The sequence below is a fragment of the Eschscholzia californica genome, unplaced genomic scaffold (assembly GCF_041429995.1).
Source record: "Eschscholzia californica isolate CP2 unplaced genomic scaffold, dmEscCali1.0.p SCAF_3, whole genome shotgun sequence".
In the NCBI taxonomy this organism is placed as follows: domain Eukaryota; kingdom Viridiplantae; phylum Streptophyta; class Magnoliopsida; order Ranunculales; family Papaveraceae; genus Eschscholzia; species Eschscholzia californica.
In genome coordinates, this window is record NW_028238420.1 from 64126241 (window position 1) to 64147102 (window position 20862).

At 35.1% G+C, this 20862-nt stretch overlaps 3 protein-coding genes across 4 annotated transcripts; 2 read left to right on the top strand and 1 right to left on the bottom strand.

The window, feature by feature from the left end:
- Window positions 1-10071: 10071 nt before the first annotated feature.
- LOC147553239 (uncharacterized) lies at window positions 10072-12110 on the top strand. 2 transcript variants are annotated; one of them, XM_086672206.1, is made up of 7 exons: window positions 10072-10449; window positions 10562-10621; window positions 10723-10905; window positions 11008-11113; window positions 11207-11248; window positions 11349-11405; window positions 11486-12110. In XM_086672206.1, the coding sequence occupies exons 1-7, from the start codon at window positions 10313-10315 to the stop codon at window positions 11996-11998; spliced, it is 1098 nt and encodes a 365-aa protein (XP_086528332.1). In that variant the 5' UTR covers window positions 10072-10312; the 3' UTR covers window positions 11999-12110. The 2 variants fall into 2 exon arrangements, with proteins under 2 accessions (XP_086528332.1, XP_086528333.1); XM_086672207.1 differs by having other exon boundaries at window positions 10171-10449; window positions 11210-11248.
- Window positions 12111-14787: 2677 nt separating this feature from the next.
- Window positions 14788-17922, top strand: LOC147553240 (putative F-box protein At1g32420). Its single transcript, XM_086672205.1, has one exon. It carries the CDS (start codon window positions 15360-15362, stop codon window positions 16482-16484), a length of 1125 nt encoding a protein of 374 aa, XP_086528331.1. The 5' UTR covers window positions 14788-15359; the 3' UTR covers window positions 16485-17922.
- On the bottom strand, window positions 16545-16980 carry LOC147553241 (uncharacterized). Its single transcript, XM_086672209.1, has one exon. It carries the CDS (start codon window positions 16978-16980, stop codon window positions 16708-16710), a length of 273 nt encoding a protein of 90 aa, XP_086528335.1. The 3' UTR covers window positions 16545-16707.
- Window positions 17923-20862: the final 2940 nt, after the last annotated feature.

The following is a 20862-nucleotide window of genomic DNA, read 5'->3' on the forward strand; positions in this document are numbered from 1 at the left end:
GTAGTTCTTTGTTTCAATAATAAACAAGTCAAGTGTAAGTCTAACATACAAAAAAAAGTGTAATATATCTCACTGGACAAAGTCTAGGAAGGCCAGCAAAGAAAAAAAGTGTTTAAGGTCTAAGATGTCTTAATTCACGGTTATAATGTTTATCCAAATTCGAAAGACCAGTGAGATGTTGGTGTGCTAAACATGGTCCAAGTATTTGGACCAAGTCAAATAGGGATTTTGTGTGTCAATCGTAAGACCTCCAACACTTGTCTTTGGGGGAAAAGGTCGAAACTCTCCTAGGAGGGATGGGCCATGGGCCTTATAATGAGTGGAGGTTCATGGATCGGGTACCCGATTCGTTTTCCCACTTCTTCTAGTCTAGAGTTTGTCTTTCTGATGAAGTAGTCTAAACCGGTGAAACTTCATCTCCGTTCCTTAGAATAAAACTTTCGAGTATCTCAATTTTCCCTTTGTTTTTTCTACTTGTCGAGATCTGTATATATATTTTGATTAATTTGGGGTTAATGGAGAAAACTACTTCATCTAGTGAACCTGATTTTGATGAGCTATTTGGTCAGAAGAAGCGCGTCAAAAACCCATTTGTTCCCATCGGTATTCTCTCTCTCTCTCTCTCCCTCTATCACTGATGATTTAAATCACTTTATTTCCCCTGTTTTTAAATTTGGGGTTTTCCTCTTTTGTGGGGTTCTCCTTGAGAACCTATGATTTTGTTTTGAAGCAGATGCATATGAACTGTTTGGGTATTTGATTGAATGTACAGTTATGCTTTGATATCTCATAGCTGTTTATAAATACATCTCAATTTGTATGTCTCTCAACATAGAATTTGGGGATTTGAGGATCAGATAAATTAGGTAGATTACCAAAGATGGGATTTTGATAATACCCAATTGAAATAGAGCTGGGTATTGGACCTTGGGTTAGTTTTGCTTTTGGGTTTTAGTAGCATGCTGATTATGTTAGTTAAGTGAAGGGAAGATTTTTCAACCTTTTGGAGCACGACCAACGAACTAAGACTATATCATGTATTAGGGCAAAAAAGATACCAACTCATGGAGGTTTTTTTTATGATACAACCGTATAAATTTTTGTCATTGGGAGTCCGTTTTTCGCGTAATTGTTTATGGTGTGATGGTTTGGAACCATTGCTTTACAAGTTGTGTTTTCTAGTGCTTTAATTTTGATAGGAAGAAAGAATATTAAGTAGAATCACTCTTTGCTCCTCTAGATTAAAGATAATAGGGATTATCCTTTATACTAGGCTCTATATAATTGTAGTGTTGTTTCTAAGATTATGTTAGAGTTCCATGGCATCCTTAGTGCCATTCTAGGATCCTGGTCACTCTTCCTCAAAGTCTCTTAAATCTAGTCGACCGGCCTCCTTAAACAGATGTATAAGATTTTACCTGAATAGAAGACATCTGGGGTGGGTAGAAGCTCACCATGAGAAGAACTCCACATTTACATTTTTTTAGAGTAAATCATTGAATTGAAATTCCTCATAAAACCTAGCTCTTTGTCCGAAAAGTTAAGAGGCTTTTAATGTCAAGGATGAACTCGTGAAAATATCCTCTCAGAATGATAGATCGTTACATTTTAAAATTCTTAAACGTCTATATCCTCTTGACCAAAGGACACCTTCCACTTGACCACACCTGCACCTGACCTGCTGCTTGAAGAAAAATGTGTCCTGCCTTGGATCGCAAGTCGGATTTAAGATTTTCTTCGAATAAGAGGCTCTCTTTTGGTCGCAGTTATCCAGGTCTTACATAGTAAGACCAATCTGGTGCTAGGTGGATAAAACTAGGCGTTGTAAGTATGAATTAATAAAAAAAAAAATGAAGATCAAACTTAGGATGATTTTGTAAGTAATAACTTTTTATATGATTCTGAAACTATCTGGTCATGAATGTAGAAAATCTGGTCATCTGGAGGGGCGGGGAACCTCACGATTAGAGAGACTATACATCTATATCCTTTAAAATAATTACCCAACAGAAATGTCTGATTATACCTAGCCCTTTACCTGAAAACTATAAGAATCTTCTAGTGTCAAAAATAAGCTCTTGAAAGTGGTCTCTTTGATTGAAATCTCTTTACATTCTTACACTTCAATCTGTCTCAAAGGACTTGACGCGTCGCCTCGACCAAAAGGGCACTTTCGACTTGACCGCACCATCATCGGCACCCATTTTCTTGAGGAAAATGGTTCAAATCTTCATGTCATTTGCATTCTGAGTCAGATTAATCACGTGATAGGATCTCTTTTCGTTGCAGTGATCCTGCTTTTACACGGTTAGATCAGATCTGGTGCTAGGTGAATGATGATAGGCGTTTTGACTTTTATCAGTTATTCAATGAAAGAATGAAGATTGATTTAAGATGGTGTTACTAGTGAGACTGTATCACTTAGCCTATATTGACTTCTCATACTTTACAGTTGCTGATTGTTGTAACCTAACCAACATGTTGGATATAGGTCATACCTCTCTTGGCTGAACTTAATGTCACTATCGCTTCTTTTCTTTTTCTTTGTTTATGAGTTCTGAGGGACAAGAACCGACTGTCGTTTAAGTAGTTTAAGCATGAGACGCTCAAGTATGGGTGTAAGTGAAATATTACGCGTAAATAGGAGTTATCTGTTATTGGAATCAAAATCTGTAGTCAGTTCATTTGATGGTTGAAAGTATTTCAGGTGCACTTATAACTGCGGGAGTCCTCACGGCTGGCTTAATTAGTTTCAAGCAAGGGAATTCTGTGTTGGGTCAGAAACTAATGAGAGCTCGTGTCGTCGTTCAAGGCGCTACAGTTGCACTAATGGTTGGCAGTGCTTACTACTACGGCGAGAAATTTTATTAGTAGTTCAAATGGAGTTAAACTCGGTAACATTTTGATTTTCTCGTATTTATTACATTTTGAGCTCAAGCTAAATTATATTGCTCAAATAGGGTTGAACCTCAGACTTGCAAGTAGGTCAAATGCTTGCTAAAGGAAAAGTCGTCGAGATAATGATTTAAGATCTAATAGGATACGTGTGTTAACTTAGCATATAAAATAGATTAGTAGTCTTTCTCCATAATACATGAATTTTACGACTCCTCATCGGGAGTGATTTGGTTCAAGTTCGAATAACATCATGGAACTTTGAAGCATATCATTTGTGTTTTATTTCAAGTTTTTCTAGTAATAGATTTCAGCAGTAGATATTGTATTGTTAGCAGTGTTTCTGCTGCTCTATTTGTGTTCCTAGGGTTTTAGAGCTATAAGTTCGTTACGAACTATTTGTTGGAGTAATCCCTAGTGGTAAGTAGAGGTGGTGGTCCTCGGTTTCTAAGTGCGAGGGAAAGAATCCGCTCTTGTGCTAGCTTTTGGCGTGAGAGAGACCCAAGACCGAACCCTCACTGAGCTCATTTTTGGAGTACGGGAAGGGAATGTGGTAACCAAGAATGAGGGATTCTCTAATCAATGATTGATGTTTCGGAACGTGTAATTATTGTACGTTTAGGTATCAATCAACGTAATTGTCAGAAAATATATGCATGATTTGTTGAATGAATTTAAACTAAAACCCGATAAGATTCATCATGTCGACCGACATACACGCCCATACATCATTAAGATATGCAAAAACGGATTTGAAAGTAGGGTCGAATGATCCAATTTCGGTCGGAATTTAATCAGGAATCAAATGGTCCCAATATAATTACTGAAAAGAAAGTTTACAATATTTTCGAAAATAATTGAGTTGGTACAAGAGTATTTTGCATTTCCAGGCTATAGAAATGACTTCAAAGCTCTCAGAGCCACAATTTCTTCCATCAGATCAATGGCCCCATCTCTGAATACTCAGAATCTAATTGTAAAAAGTCATCTATTTTGACCTCTAGATGCTTTGGAGGCAAACTCTGCAAATATAACAACTGGTCTGTCCAAATGGGTGTTTGGCCGGGTAATAGGAGGTTTAGTCTTCCACCTACTAGGTCATGAGTTCGAGGCACACACAATACAAAAAAAATCAAAAGAACAAGGTAAATGAAAATGCTTAGTTTGTTGAGTGGTTAAGGTTTTTGACACAAACTCGTGTTATTGAACCTTAATCCAACTGTTACATAATTTTGTTTGTGGTGAAGGGTCAGTCGAGTCTGCTTGATATGTATCGACAATGATTAACGAATGTGAGACTACACACACTTATCTCCGACTCTAAACGCTCTCGGAGGTGATGATGAGATTATCACTTTAATGATGTAAGGTGACATAAATGGGTTGGTAGTTAGGTGAAAGAACAAAAAAGTAGGCTTAGTACAAGAACAAGATGTTGATTGATATGTTACTTCTTTTAGGGTTTCAGTTGTGGGGTTCCATCAAAACCTTATGCAAAAAAATTAGTAGGACCTTGTAAAGGATAAAGAAGAAAAAAAAGGTTGAAAACTTTTGTGCCTAACTCACATGTCCCTATCTCTTCATTGCTCCCCACAAGGCAAAAGCTGGTTAAGATGCTCATTCCATCACTCTATGATTGCAAATCTGTTTTCATTATTTGAATTTTAAAAGTGAATTAGGCTAACCCAAAGTTTGATTATTTAGTTATAAATCACCACCATTATCATCATACACTAATCTTTATTCTAGCTAAGCTAGCTCTTACCTTCCAACCCTTTGGGTCTATCATTATCTAAACTAAGTGAAGAATGATAAATATGAAGTTTCTTCGAAGTTACAGAATCCAATAAAAGGAACAGATTTATACAAAAACTATTTTTCTTATGTTCGATTACAATTGGAGCAGTGTTCCAGGTACGTAAAAGTTTCCACGGGTTTATGTTAAAGCAATATGTATTTCAATTCTGTATCCTTTCCTTTTACACAAAAAATATCGCTATATGCATGTACTTAACTAATCATGTTCTTCCAAGTTTATCAATGTCCCGTCTAATGGTATTAGAAATAAACATGTTTAGATTTTATATAGATTGATTGCAAGATTGTGATCAACAAAGGACTCATATTATGTTTGTTGTTTTTTAGTCTTTTTGAGTTATAGTTGAGATATTTAACTCATGGTTTTTCTTTGAGTCTATTTTTGGTCTCTGTCTCTCTCCTCTCTTTCTCTCTCTCTAAAACACACACACTCATAAAATGTGGTGTAAGGCATTTGCAGATGTACCTTTCAAAATGCACTAGTACACTATTGATTGTTGTGTTTTCTTACCCTACATAAGGAAGTGGCAAGGTTGGTTTCATGGTATCCAGCTTCACTAATGCCAAATTTCCACCCAAGATTTCAAGTAAAAACACTTGGTCAATGAAAGAAAATACTAACCCATATTGCCAATATTCAGACCCAACTCATTTATCTCTGGACAATGACCCATTTCATCTCTCTCTATCTCTTTCTTTCTCCTATTGATACCATTCAATGAAATTTGGGATTGATATGATTCAATGATACTTAGGACATTAGGTAGTGGTGAAGTCAACTTTAGTTGGGGGCAACCTCTCTCTCCTACTGATATTATTCAACTAAACTTAGTGGCAAAGTGGATGGTGAAACCTATTTTAGTTTTTTTTTTGAGGAAATAGAGTAGTTTCGTAATAAATTTTTTTACAGAGGTTAGATAAGAAGACTAACTTCATAAAACAAACAATAATTAGAATATGAAAGATTACAAATGACTCAAAGTCTCATTAAAACATCCTAAGTTCGTAATTAGGTTCAGGAACACCAAGTATTTTCTCCAATGCTGACGGTTGCTCCAATAGAGAATTGAAGTTTAGCTTGGACAATTATTTCTTTCGGTATAGTTTCTTTGTTATACAAGATATCCACCATCCTCTTGTTCCTTTCAAGCTATATATGTTCCATATGATTGTAGCTAGAATACATAACCTGAAGAAACTTTTTCTATCTGTTTCTTTCTTTGTTTTTCATCTTTTGATTTGTTTTACATCGTGAAAAACTCTATTTTAATTGAGTGGTAGCATTTCTTTTCCTACTCTCAAAGTTGGCCCACCACTTATCGAAAATGTGCATATGATTTCTACTTTATTTGATCTACCTATGCAATGGCAGAATAATAACTCCTAGCTAATAATATAATGTTCACACTTGAAAGAAAGGAGTGTTCTTATCAAAACCCCAATGAACACTGAAACTTAGAGTATTAACATTATTCATCTTTCTCAAACAAAATCTTCTTTCTATTAAAGTAATCATATTATCTATGTACTTGGAGTATCTACCCAAACATTAGCAAATAATATTACACACACACACGTCTAGTATAGCACTTTTTTCCGTAGATCGTAAACATAGTTGGTTCAAAAACTATTGTTAATGAAATTGAACAAGCTTACTGAAATATCAAAAGGAAAATTCTAAATATTATCTTCCATCCCATCAATTCTCAAATTTTAACAAAAGTTCATTAAATTTTGACATTAAAATATTTTGTATGTTAGTAACATAAAATGTAACAAAAGTTGGGAAAAGATATGGGATGAGCAGAGAGATTCCATTGGTTCCTTATAGGAAGAAATTAAAGGATGGGGCAGTTCAACCTCCTGTTATCTTGACTCTGATTCTCTTCCCACCCCCCAGACCCTCCTGCCATCCCTTTCTCCCATCCCCAGACCTTGTTTTATACTAATTACACATATACATATAGTATATAATATGGCAACAACCAAAACCTTATAAATGCTCAATAAAGATATTCAACATCATCCAAATCTTACTCTTTGCTTACATCACCACATAAGACTATGTTAGGAAGAATTTTTGGTCTATGGGGTTTTTCAAATATGAAATTTTACTACAGTAGAAAAATTGTATTACGTAGAATAAAATATCTCGAAGTAACAGACAACAATTATTTCCATTGATTCTGAAGTCTAAAATGCACATTTTTATTAGAGAATATAATAAACGGTCATATTATATTATATAAAACGATGTAACTTGTATATTTTGGGGTTTCTTTCTTCTGAGTAACAAAACAATGTATTTTGAAATAAAATGTGTTATAATTCTATTAATCGAAACTTTTGGTATTGTCGAGCCAATGGTACAACAAGATCAAAAGAGATTAAACATATTATACAGGATGAATCTGGATTTTTTTTTATTATATTATGAAACTTCACCGCCTGGACTTTCCACTTGGAACATATTTCTTAACCATACATAAAATAGTGAAATGGTAACTGTACATATATCAATTCTACACTTACTGCCTTGACATGAAGAACATGATTGACGAGTTGTGGTTAGCTCGCTACTCGCTAGGTTTCGATAGACCTCACAACCCTCTTAGGTTTTCACCATTTCATAGACATACATCTACAAGTTGGTTGTGTGTTTTGTCTTGTCAAACAAATATGGCTTTTAGAGACACACATAAACCGTCCCGAAAATCAAAATAACCGTACCAAATGGATATTGGGACGATTTTGATGTGTCCCCGAAGTGGTATCCCTATAGTATGAGGGACAATAGTATTCGTGAAGAATTTATGGACACAAATTATTGTCACGAATAGATGTTAGAGATGGTTACTGGTTGTCACTAATAAGTATTAGGAACAAAAACCAAGGATTAATAGTTAACAAACTTTCAAATAAATTTACATATATAATAGTTTTCCAGGATAGTCTAATATCATACCTGTTGCATCACTAAAAGAAATTACACTAATCACTCCATATTAATTTTTTAAAACAATACAAGATGAAAGCTACAACAACACCTCATGGGAAGAAAAAGCAGAGAAGAGGAAACTAGGGAGGAAAAAAACCCTAATAAAGTACTATTTTAGCCTTACCCACTAGTATACCACGTTTGATGTTTGACAATTGATTTACTGCCAAAATTAGGTGGGTTGTAAGTTTAATTTTTCGATCAAATACCAGGTAAAATTTGTCCCTGTTAACATAATTCTGAAAAAAAATTTGTTTGTCCCTAATTGACTTTTTTTTTTGTAGTAACTACCAAAAAAAACTACAGTTTTACTATTATCTCGTACGCAATCCAAATATATTTTTATCCCTAATAATAAATTTATCGGGGCAAATATTAAAAACTGTCCCCATTGCAATTTTTTAAGGACTGATGCAAAAAAGTGTGTGGGATTATAAGCCATATCTTTTGTAGTGATTGTATCACCACCCTAGCTATAAAATGTGTATAGATATGTTGGTGGTGGATGGTCAAAGAGTAACTACACTCATTTCATGTTCAGACTTCTCCATAGTGAAAGCTACCTTTGGTCCTCATGTAAATTTTAGAGAGAGAGAGAGAGATTTGGCAAGCAATTATTTTGATGAGAAGGGTATCTTTCTTGAAGAGGGTCCCTTCACTTTCTTTTCTCTCATCACTTAATCAGTACAAGTACGGGGATGATGAATATGATTGGTTTCTTTCTAATTATTATGTCTTCTGCATTTGGGATCTTTCATTTATTCATAGGTACTTCATGAGTATATATCCATTCCATTCATTGTGCTTGATTACTAACATCATCTCCTAAAACAAGTAGTAATAAAACTTTGAGTACATATAAATTAATCACGTTACTGAGGTATAATTCGCGTTGTACATAACATATTTATTTACCTAACGTATAAACAAGTATTGTACATAATTCAGATGTTCAATGACAGAAATATGATTACTACATTTTTTGTTTGTTGTAACCTAACGTGTGTGCATCTAACATGTGTAATGAACTAAAATACTATTGCGCACTTTATCCACCAAAATATGTTGAGTCATTTGATAATATGTGTGCAGACATACTCTGTACTTCTAACATCAACACATCAATGTAATGACATACTGTACTTTTTGAAACCATATATGTGAAATGTTTACACCTCAACTCAACCTTATTCTTAGATTGAATTCTTATTTTATTTTAGTTGGACAGATTTCACATTATATATATGAAGAGATATTAAAGCAAATTATGATTACCCAACTTCTATGCTCTCCTCTAAAGTCCAAAAGTCATGGATCGTTGTCTGACGTATTTCGTTTCTAATGGTTGGAGTGTTATCAAGTTGGTTTCCACTCTGTTGGTCGTAGATTCGAGAAATAAATATTATATTACATTTCTAGAAAATAAATAGATGAATAAGCAAAGCTAATTACAATAGCCTTTTTAAGGGTTGGTTTTCGTAACATTTAGAATAACATGGTTGTTTTAAATGACAATTTACGTTGTCAATCTTTCGATTTATTTAGTAAGTATGATATAAGAGCATCTCCAATGCAAAACTCAAAGAAACTCTAAAAATCTTATGTATCGAGATTCAAATGTCGATCTCTAATTTTTCTCTTTCCTATTTGTCAAGATTGAGATCCTCTATTCGAAGAACTTCTCCAATGCAACACTCTAAAACCCCAAAATTGCTTATGTGGCATTTTTTTCCATTAAAATATATGAAAATGTTGAGTTGGCATTTAGAGATATCTCAAGAGGACACTCTAGAAATGGAGTGTCCTCTTGAGATATCTCCATTCCACCCTCGTCACGTCATCTTGGAGATTTGAATTGAGTTTTGCATTGGAGAAGAATTTTGAGATAAAAACTCTACAAGTCTTACGTGACACTCCAAGTTTCTAAGATTGAGATTTGCATTGTAGATGCTCTAAATCTTGAAGTGAAGTGTGATCCCTGCAAAATATAGCAAAGAGAGGGTGTCGTGATTTACTTGTTATGGTGTAAAAGTAACACATTTTTTTCTCACATGGAACTCCGAGAGTCATTACATTCATTATTTAGATACATCATAATCATAAATTGAAAAAGTCTTTTAAGTTTGCGGTCATGGTAAAATCTAAAGGATGATTATATTTTTAAGTGTTTGATCATCCAACTCAAAACATGGACTATTCTCGAATGTCTCCTCACGTGTGGAGTTCTTGAGCCTAACACGTGTTTTTTTTTTGTGCCGTGAAGCACATGTAACTTTTAAGCCTATCACTGATGGGCTTACCTCTGATATCATGTTAAGTTTGTAGTCATCCAACTCAAAACTAAATGGTAGTGGCTAGAAAAAACTTAGACATTATATTCATGGTTGCTAGATTGTATTTCTTTGATGTGAGACTATTCTCACACATATTTTTGTAAGAATAAGAGAGAGAAAGGGATTAGGAGAGAAGGATAAGGGTGAGAGAGACACAAGTAAAAAAAAACTATAAATTCACTACCATGAGAAGATAGGATGCTAGATTTATTCTCTCTTCATAGAAGCATTAAGAGAGAAAGAGAGAGAGGGAAGGGTAGAAAAAGAAATGGAAGAACCAATAAACCAATTAGCAGTTACTCATCTCCTTCAACAAACATTGAGAAGCTTGTGTATTCATGAAAATTCTCAATGGGTTTATGCAGTCTTTTGGAGGATCCTCCCTAGAAACTTCCCACCACCCAAGTGAGAAGAAAACCACATAATAATCCATATATAATAAAATAAACAGTAGTCTTTTATATTGTTTTTTTTCCTTTGCCCTTTTTGTTTATAATCATTTTCATTCATATGATAGATGGGATGTTCAAGAAGGAGGAGGAGGCTATGATAGGGCAAGAGGAAACAGAAGGAATTGGTAATATCTTAATTAATTAGATCTAACTACTTCCACCCTTTTCCATTTTATACTAGTTTATCACTTCTTGATATATATATATAATTTCTTGGTTCAAACAGGATATTAGTTTGGGAAGATGGATTCTGCAACTTTGCTGCTTCAATTGCTGACATTGACTCAGCCACGGACTGCACGGTCGGCTCATCGTCGGCATATGGAAATTGTCAATTTCAACCCATTAAAGGCCTTCAACCGGAACTATTCTTCAAGATGTCCCATGAAATTTACAATTTCGGAGAAGGGTAATTTTATTTTTATTTTTTTAGTACAGTAAGATTCGAACTCTAGTCTCTGCTTATAGTGGAGAAAGACATTCACATACTTTATATGATGGTTTTGACTAGGTATATTGGAAAAGTAGCAGCTGATCGAAGTCATAAATGGATATACAATGAACCAAATGAACAAGAAATTAACTATTTATCTGCATGGCATAATACAGGAGATTTAGTAAGTAAATCTTGATTGATTTGTTTTAGGGCTTTTTTTTCATTTTTGATGGAACATATGATTTATTACATTTTACTGTAAAATTTCTTTCAGCAGCCAAGGACATGGGAAGCTCAGTTTCAGTCTGGTATAAAGGTACATAAAAGAAAAACATTGACTAATATAAATCTTTCTTTGTTACTATATTTAGGAAAACCTAGCTCCTCTAAATTTGTTACTCATAAAAATCTTTCAGACTATTGCTTTGATTGCAGTTAGAGAAGGTGTTGTTCAATTAGGTGCTACTCATAAGGTCTCTCTCTCTCTCTCTCTCTCAAATGTTGATCATGAATTGTTTAGTTTGTAATGTGTTTATTTTATGTGATTATCAAGGTTATAGAAGACCCAAACTATATTATGTCATTGAGAAAGAAGTTCTGTTATCTAGAGAGTATTCCAGGAGTTCTTTTACCACACCCATCTTCATCTATACCAATTCCATACAAGGCTGATGTCTATGGTTCAACTAGTAGTTGTTGGCCTTTTCAGGCAGCATTTGGACCCACTCCGGCGACAATGGAATTTTATCATAATGATCACTTCAATAGCCAGGCATTAGGGATAACGCCATCCATGAGTGCTTTACAAGCTCTCCTCTCAAAGCTCCCTTCGGTTGGGCCAACACCGTCTCCGTCTTCATCGGGCGGTTATTGTGAGTCTATACCTCAATTTTTATCATCTCATAGGCCTAATGAAGTTGGAGAGATGCCTAAGGTTACAAAAGAAGAGATAGAAGATGGGTATAGGATGGAAAGAGAAATGGGTGAAAGTAGTAACTCAATTTCACATCATTATCAGCATCAACATCTCAATCTAACAAGTAGTAGATCCAATAGTGGATTTTGAGCTATTGTGAAGCAATCATAGTCTAACTTGTAGCACTTTTTCTCTCCCTTTTGAGTTGTACTTGTTTACTCTCTCTAGATTAGTATATTAAATATGAAGCTTTTGGAGACAAGTTAACAAGATCTATCATATTTAACTAAGACGACCTTATGAGTATGTAAACTGAACTATAAAAATCATTACTATAACTTAATTAGTTAAACGTTTACTTATTAAAAGTAAAGTTTTAAAATTATGATTTAATATTTAGGAGTAGGGCGTTTGTAAAATGACACTGTGACATAAAATGAGGGAAAAAATCAATAAAGAACCCCTTTTGAAAATGGAAAGTTTAAATGGACTTTAGGGAATGCAAAGATGAGTCAAAATGTTCCAAAAAGTGTGAATGAAACATCATTGTCATGGAATAACTTTAGTACTCTAAAAAAGTGGATATTGACACACCAATGGGTATGCAACTTTCAGGCTGTAAAAAAAAAAAGTAAGGGGTCTTTACCTCATACCCACCGACCATTTCTTCATCATTCCCTCAAGATAAATCTAACATTTATAATTGAGTTAATTCCTATTTGACCCCCTATTTTGTAACCAGCTTCTTTTATGACCTCATATTTTCTGTAAATTCAAATATTATTCTATTTTTTGATGTAAATTTACTAACTGCCATTCCTATAAATATTTTTTTAAAATAAAATTAAAAATAAAACATGGATTCCGCCTCACTTCCATCTCCACCACACATCTCTCTCCATGTCACCTCTTTCTCTCTCCATCTCACTTCTCTCTCTCTCAAACTCACCACTCTCTTCTCCGACATTTACATAAAAAGAGGACCATATTTGAATTTAAAGAAAGTAAGAGTCATAAAAGAAGCTGGTCACAAAGAAGGGGGTTAAATAGGAATTAACTCTTTATAATTTAATAGAAATAAACGTATTAATTGCAGACTCTATTGAAAGAATGTAAAACAATTATTTCTAACGATTAATGATGATACGCCCGACACTTCTCCTGGCCGAATCTGATGTGTCGGGCATAGATTTAGAGAGAGAAAATTAATAGAGTGATGTCCCCTTAAAAACTATTGTCCATATAACATTTTTAATTTTTCTAGTTGTCCACATAAAATAGTTGTCCATATAAGAAATTCGTTGTCCATATACTGGCCACCAAATTCAAACTTGAATATCGCATTCATCCTGAATCAGAGTCTTGTGTTTTTTTGCTCTAAATTAAAGAGCTCAGCAAGACGAACACAATGGTGTACTTTGTTTCTGAGTTTGACATGTTAGATTGAGCCTCATGTTCCAACAAATGTTACCTAGTATAAACTTTTAGATCGAGGCACTGAAACTGTACTTAATGCTTTCAAAGTGAAAAAACGCCCGAATTTTGGTAGATGGGGAGACTGTGTGAAAGAAATGGATCGAAGAAGCAGCTTCGAAAGCCTCACATGAGACACTTTCATTACCAAGTGGACAAAGAAGAGAAACCCATCAATCTATATCCGCTTCATAGCTCATACCCACATCATAATCTCGATCACAAACACAAAGAACACCACAAATTTACCTTGACTTTGGATACGGGTTTGTTCTTAATCTTCCCGTAACACCTTGTTGTTCCTGTAATTGTAATGATAATCAAACGGCCAAATAGCTAGTGAAAATTTTCTCAAATTACAGAGAGTGGGACTAGAGAGAATCATGAGAGAAGATGAGATGAGAGGAAAAGAGTGAGTTTTTGTGGGTCCAAACACAAGAACTCAGCAAATGCAGAAAGCACACACCACATATTGGGTCTTCTGCTGTTTCACTGAGCCCTAACTCCTTTTTTTTTTACCAAACGTGACTAATTCCTATAAGCACTTCATAATCAGCTAGAAGATCAAACACGACCTAATGTGATAAAAGAAGGCCTAAAAGAAAACTGTTTGGGCGCTCGTAAATGTGCCCTTTTCTTTTGTGATTGGGGTTGATTCTAGTTGATTTTATTGGTGATATTGCTAGTGGCGCTCTGGTACTCAAGCTAGGGGGCTTCTTGATTATGGGCATTTCTAGTGGAATTTGTTCTCAGATTGACTGATTCTACTGAGAGGTTGAACCTTTGGACTGTTTGATACGACTAAGATAAAGAACCCTCAGATCGGTTTATCTGGTTGAGGTAAAAAACCTGCATACTGGTTGATTAAGATGAAAACCTATGAATGGCCCGGTTTGGGACCTCTCAAAAAGTTACGAATCAACCCCATGGTTAGATGGTGAAGTGGAGTCGATCCGTCTATTGTCGCGGAGATGAGCCCTGCATTTAAATGGTTTGGTGGAGTCGATCCGTCTAGTGTCTGAATCAGCCAGTCTGAGCCCTTGCTTTGGGTCTCAGATTGACTAGTCAGAAACTTCAGAGTATTTTTAATGGTGATTTTAGATCAAAGGTTTGATATCAAAGTTCTTTCCCTCTCTACTTCTCATCACGGATCATGGTTGGTTTGAAATTAAGGGGGCGTTAGGTGCCTCCCAATTTGACAACTGATTACTGTATTAGTTATAAATAATGTAATAAATTTGTCGGATTTTAGCCTTTTTCATTTTATTGGTTTTAGGCTTCTTTTATTTATGGGTTTAACTTAGGCGATGTATCAATGCCTTGTAATGACTAAGGTAGAAAGTAGTCGAATTTCTCAAAAAATAATTAGGCAACTAATCCATTCTCGTGTTAATAGGTATTGGACACGAATAGCAATTCCACGGATTACCTTTAGGCGCTCCCATTTTACTTGCATCATTGCATGAACCGATCTTTAGTCTCGGTAGGTAGACAACTCCCGAGTGCGAGTCTCCCATCCACACCACACGTTTTCTCTCATTACTAACATCTCTTCCAAAAGGCAGTCTAGGGCAAACCTGTATTCCGATGCCCTACTCCTTTGTTAGGGCTCGAATTCATCTGAAACTTTAGATCCTCCTCTTATTCCATTGATTTACGTGGGTGGGTATTTATTTATTAATCGAAAATCAGATTGTTGAATTGTCATTGTTTTAGTTGCTTAAAATTCATCGATTAACTTATACACTGTGATTCTGAAGTTTGGTCGGTCGAGTTCTCACCATCATCAGAATTGCTCAACCAGGTATGGAGTCTTCATCAAGTTTTCTAGGTTAACTTGAGAGATAAGGTATAATTTTTATGATTTGGGGGAATTTTTAGGTTCACCGGGATAGAATATTGGGAGAGAAAATTCAGACATTTTATTTCCAATTAGAATTTCTATTTCCACTCGGATTAGTAGTTCCTTATTTAAATACCCAGAGACAGTAGGTCTCTTTTTGTGGTAGGAAACCCCCAAAAAATAAGTAGACATACCATGAAGAAGAAGAGAAAGACTATCTTGGGTTCTGATCATATTTTGATCCCAAAGAATTATGACATAGTATCCAACATACTTAGCAGAGTTCCTGTTAAGACGTTGATGCGGTTTAAATCCGTATCCAAAGATTGGTTCTACTTGATTCAACACGATCAATACTTTCATGATTTACATCTTAGCCGACCCCATAATTACCCAATGCTCCTTTTCTCTGTTCGTCTCGACGACACCCAAATCTCTTTATCTCCAATGGATCTACATGGATGTGCTGCAACAAGTCATGCTCATAACATAATAGTGCCCGTGCGTGAACGTTTGCTGAAACCCATAAACGGTTTGGTATGTATCCGGGAGTACTCCGAATGCAAAAGCCCCTTTTATATTTACAATCTTAGCACTCGTGAAGAAAGACGACTAGGAATATTAAAAGAGGAGAGAGAAATATTATCTCGTCTTTTAGGTTTCCCTCGTATTGTTAGTTATGGACTAGGATTTGATCCTATATCGAAGATACATAAGGTCGTGCGCATATGGCATGCCTGTAACAGTATGTTTTGCGACGTATTCACAGTAGGGGAAGATGCATGCTGGAGAAGGATTGATGAAGTACCACCGTGTATGATTGCAAGAGACTGTGTTTATGCAAATGGTTCCATTTTCTGGAAGAAGCTCGGGGGGTATGACTTTATCGTGGCATTTGATGTTGGAAGTGAAAAGTTCAGGACGATCTCAATCCCTGATTTTGTCCACTTTAAATTTGATTTGCTGGAGATAGACGATTGTGTATCTCTTACAGAGAGATTATTGGTTGTTAGTACAACGAAAAACACTTTTGTGTTTTGGATATTACACGAAGATCCATATGAAAAGAAGAGTAGTACTTGGATTGAAGAGACTATTCATGTTGATTGGAAAAGGGACACTATAATAAACTTAGCGTTTGAAGCTATTGCAGGGACAGACCTAATCATCATCGCTCACACACAGAAGATTACTTCTAATACTAAAAAGAATCGTGTTTATCATCTTTATGACAGGAAAAAGAAAACGTCCAAGATGGTAACAGTCACTAATCAGACTTCTTCAATGACAAGTTTTCTGGGAAGTCTTTTTCTTTGTTAAAGCTGCAGCATTTCTACCTTCCCCATCCACCAGGAAACTGAATCTCTTTAAGTTTTCCAATTTAGCACTATATAGTTGTGAGTTTAAATTGTGATTTAATTTGTCAAATAACTTAAAAAACAGAATTTGAGCAGTTGATTACAACAATAAGGGATTCTAGAGATAGGAAGACTCAGGAAACACAGGAATCCTTAGTACCTGAGATTGGAAGAATTAGGTCAATTTAATGGCCTCCGTGTTCTTTAGCGTGCTGCTGATGAGCGAGATGACGACGTTCTTCAGGAAGGGCAACAAGATAAGAGAAGATCATACCACCAAAACAAACATGATAAAGAGGATCAATTGAACTGGTTTGAATGTACTTAGCATGGTAATTATCCATTCCTTTGCTAACTGTTTTCTTCACGTAATCAATTGTCAACATTGGCTTCAGATGTGAAGGAAGTTCTTTCAATTTCATTCCTTTGATCTCCTTGAAGAAATTCCTCATCGCCATTACTACTCCTTAGAGAGAGACAAAATGAGATTTCAAGAAACCCTAGGAAGGTGGGGAAACTTTTGAAGAAAATTGGGGGTTTCCATCCGTTTGGTTGAATGGAGTTATGTGTAGCCGGTTCCTTGTCAAACCTGGAGCTTGCTTAATCTGGGTTTCTTTGTGGTTAAACAACTCATAAATGGTAAACCCCACTATCCCTGATTCGTGAAGGCCGTGACATTGATACATGGTGAATATAAATGTCTGACAAGACACTATTCAGATGATGTTGATCTTTTAGCATATATGGTGTTGTTTGTTGAACAATCTGATTTGAAGTATGAAGTTATTTCAGGGAAGAAATAGGAAATTCAGATGAAAAATCTGATTTGTGTTTGAAGTCAGATCTGGACTGTTATCTCTTTGAAGTGATTAAGTTTTTCCTTGGGCATGGCTTACTCTGCCTTGAAGAAAACCAACTTAGGGCAATCCAGTGTTATGAGGTCTTTTCTATCTCTCCAACAGGGTTCCATTGTTATGAAATTTTAGGTCCTTTCACGGGTCCATTGGCGGTTCTTCACAGGCCGGGATGGTTCGAAAACCAAAGGGCACAATCCATTTCCAAGCAACTCTATAACTGCCGAACCACCAGTTAACGGGGTGCCATGGCGTGCCAAGATTTTGACCATGGCAGCCATGCCGCGTGAACCGTGGTTTAAGACCACCATAGAAAGATGTATCGAACAGAAAAAGTGTGTTCAGTGAACATCTCGATGGATATAGCAAAATTATGTAGTATCGAACAGAAAAAGTGTGTTGAGTGATCATCTCGATGGATATAGCAAAATTATGTAGTTTTTCAATTTGGGTCTTGCGGTGGAGATGCTTTTAGTAGGAGAGTTATATTTCGACAAATAATTAACAAGTTATGAAAATAATAAAACTCGATTGACATTGATGTAATGTTTGAGCATTCCTTCTATCTTTCTTCGACATTGTTTTTCGATCTTCAATGCACAACCAAAAAACTAAGATCTTCTATCTAAATTGCTCCTTCCAGCAAGTCCAACCAAAGAGGGGGTAAAGCTTAAAAACCCACCTTTTCACCCTAAATTAAATCAAGCCTCCACCTCAAAAATCAATTCCAATCTAAGAGGAGCTCAAACATAGTGTGAAACAGTGTGTGGGTTTTCTTTTATGGATGTGCAAGAAACGATCTTTTGTACATGGGAAACACGTCACATGTGTGATCTCGTCTATATGTGAAACATGTGTGTGAACCATTTTCGAGATAAATTTAAGATCAATTTTAGTCGTTGGATTGCTTTCAACAGCCAGTCCCAGATCTTCTAGGATCGTCCCCACATGATAGTTGGGAGCCCAACGATCATGTGGGGTTGGTGCTGAGCCGACTCTACAATAACAGACTATCGGGCACCCCCCTGTTACTGAGCTGAGACTTAAGAAAGGGACCCAGCTTGGAGTGAGGGGCTGAGAAATTTTGGGTCTCATCCCTTGGGTTGCAGTAACTCTTAGTTATTACTAAAGATGGTGTGTCTTATATTTCAAAAAAAAAAAGAGATGGTGCTTCTACAATGGCTACCCATGGGTAGGACTAGGAGTTCCAAATGATGGCAAAAAGAAGAATGGGAATGACGGAGAAGATGGTGTGTTTTGAATGGATCCCCAATGATATATTTTGTCCCTTCATGGGGTAGATTATTTGTTTTTCATTTTTCTTTTTTTGGAGAAAATCAAATACATTCACACTAAAAACATTACAAGTTGGTGCGGTGAAAATTAAATTGTGAACAATACAACCCAATTGAGATCAATTTGTAAAGAAATTAACAATTAGAGGGGCTCAGACCTAAAATGCGTGCATGTGTGAAATACGTGTGTGATTTTTTTGCGAGTGCGCGAAAAACGTGTTTGATCTTGTGTACGTTTGAAACACGTGTGAACTATTTTCGAAATATTTTTTTTTTTCAAAAATTGAGATCTTCAATTTCCTACTTTTAAGAATTTCCCTCATTCTTTCAAATGTAATAATTAAATTTAAAAAAACAAGACCAATTTTGGTAGTTGGAGTGCTTTCAACACTCAAATCTAAAATAATAGACGTTGAGACAATCTAACGGCTATGATCATCCCCCACACGACATTTTGGAGGCCAACGATCATATGGAGTTGCTACTCAGTTGACTCTATAGTAAAAATCGACTGAAGCACCCCCCCTCCCCCCACCTAAGAGATCTTTTCTATAAAGTAGAAGTTACTAAAATACCATAGGTAATAAGATGTCAAGTTTAAAATAATATTGACAATACCAAGTCATTTTCATTTTTTTCACCCCTGGAACAACTCTCTGCACATTAAAACTCACTTTCTATCTAAAAATACGTAATTTTTTGGGCTTCTTGTTTTCTTTTTAGGGTTTCTTCTTTACTTTTTTTTTTTGATGAGAATGTTTCTTCTTCTACTTAGGATTTCTTCTTCTTCTGGAAATCTTCTTCTCATGCCATTCTTTAAACCTAACAGATCCATATGCCAACAAGGTTACATATCTAGAAAGATCAATTTTGACTCTGAGAGGAAAACCTTAGAAATTGATCCATATGTCATTCTTTAACTCTAACAGATCGAGATGTCATTCTTCATCTCAATACAAAGCGTTTTCTTCATTTCTTCTTCTTATAATAGAGAAAAAAACAACCATATATGAAATCCTAGAAAAACCAAAACTCTAATTTTATTGATAAAGATGATGAATATAATGTTGATGATGAATTTTATCTTGATGTTGGTGATGATGCACAACCAGATTTGAAACCCTAATGAGATTTCATCTGATGAAAAAAAATTCAGATTTGGAGAAGAAGAAACGTAAGTTTTTTTTCCTCGGTTTGCAAATCGAGTTTGCAAGCTCTACAACCTAAGATTGCCTTCGACAAAACTTGCAAATTCAGTTTGCAGTTTATATTTTGCAACCACATATTGCAATTTACATTTTGCATGAAAAATCCTTCCTAAAAATATAAGTTTCATAGAAATCTAACATCTCAAAAAAATTATATAATTAAAAAAATAAAAATAAATAATTACAGAAAAAGTGATGACAAAATTTTCTTTTTTTTTCATCGTGAACACTCCAATAATTATCAAACATTTAATACTTTTCTAATCATTTTGAATATTATTTTGATCTAAAACCCCTTATTAAAGATGGTGTGTGTCTCGAATAGCTCCCCAATAATATACTATTTCTGTTGGGGGTGGCATATTTGTTGGTGTGTGAAAACAGAACATTTAAAATTCAATATTAAATTGGGCACCAATTACCTTTTCTTTTCCCTTTTTTGTGGAAAGGAAATACAATTGCTTTGGGATCCCAACATTTTTTTTTTGTATCATGGTTGATTTTTATTTCACAGTCAATTCACTCTGTTTTACTCTCTTATCATTCAACTATGATACTCATAGAAAGTTTATATGGGAAATACCCCCTAATTCAACTTTTCCTCCAACAGATTTGATCTTTCATATATTCCAATGCTTGTATAACATATATAAAGGTGTAGTTCTTTGTAATTTATTATATTCTTGTTGATGGCGGTCAAAATTCAGCTGATTTTTGTATCTCTTTTATTGTTAACTACGTTCCTGACGATACAATCACTCGTCTTCTCGTGTTTTTAAAAAATTTACGTAAATTTAATTAAGTAAATTTTAAAAGAGATACAAAAATCAGCTGAATTTTGAATACCATCATGTTTATGTGGCAAATTAAATTAGGGGTGTTTTTAAAAGTTCACGGACTTGCAATGAGTGAAAATGAAAGAATACCCCTTGTCTTATTCTAATACTGTAGACAAGGGAGTGAGGTGGGAGGGTAACCTATCA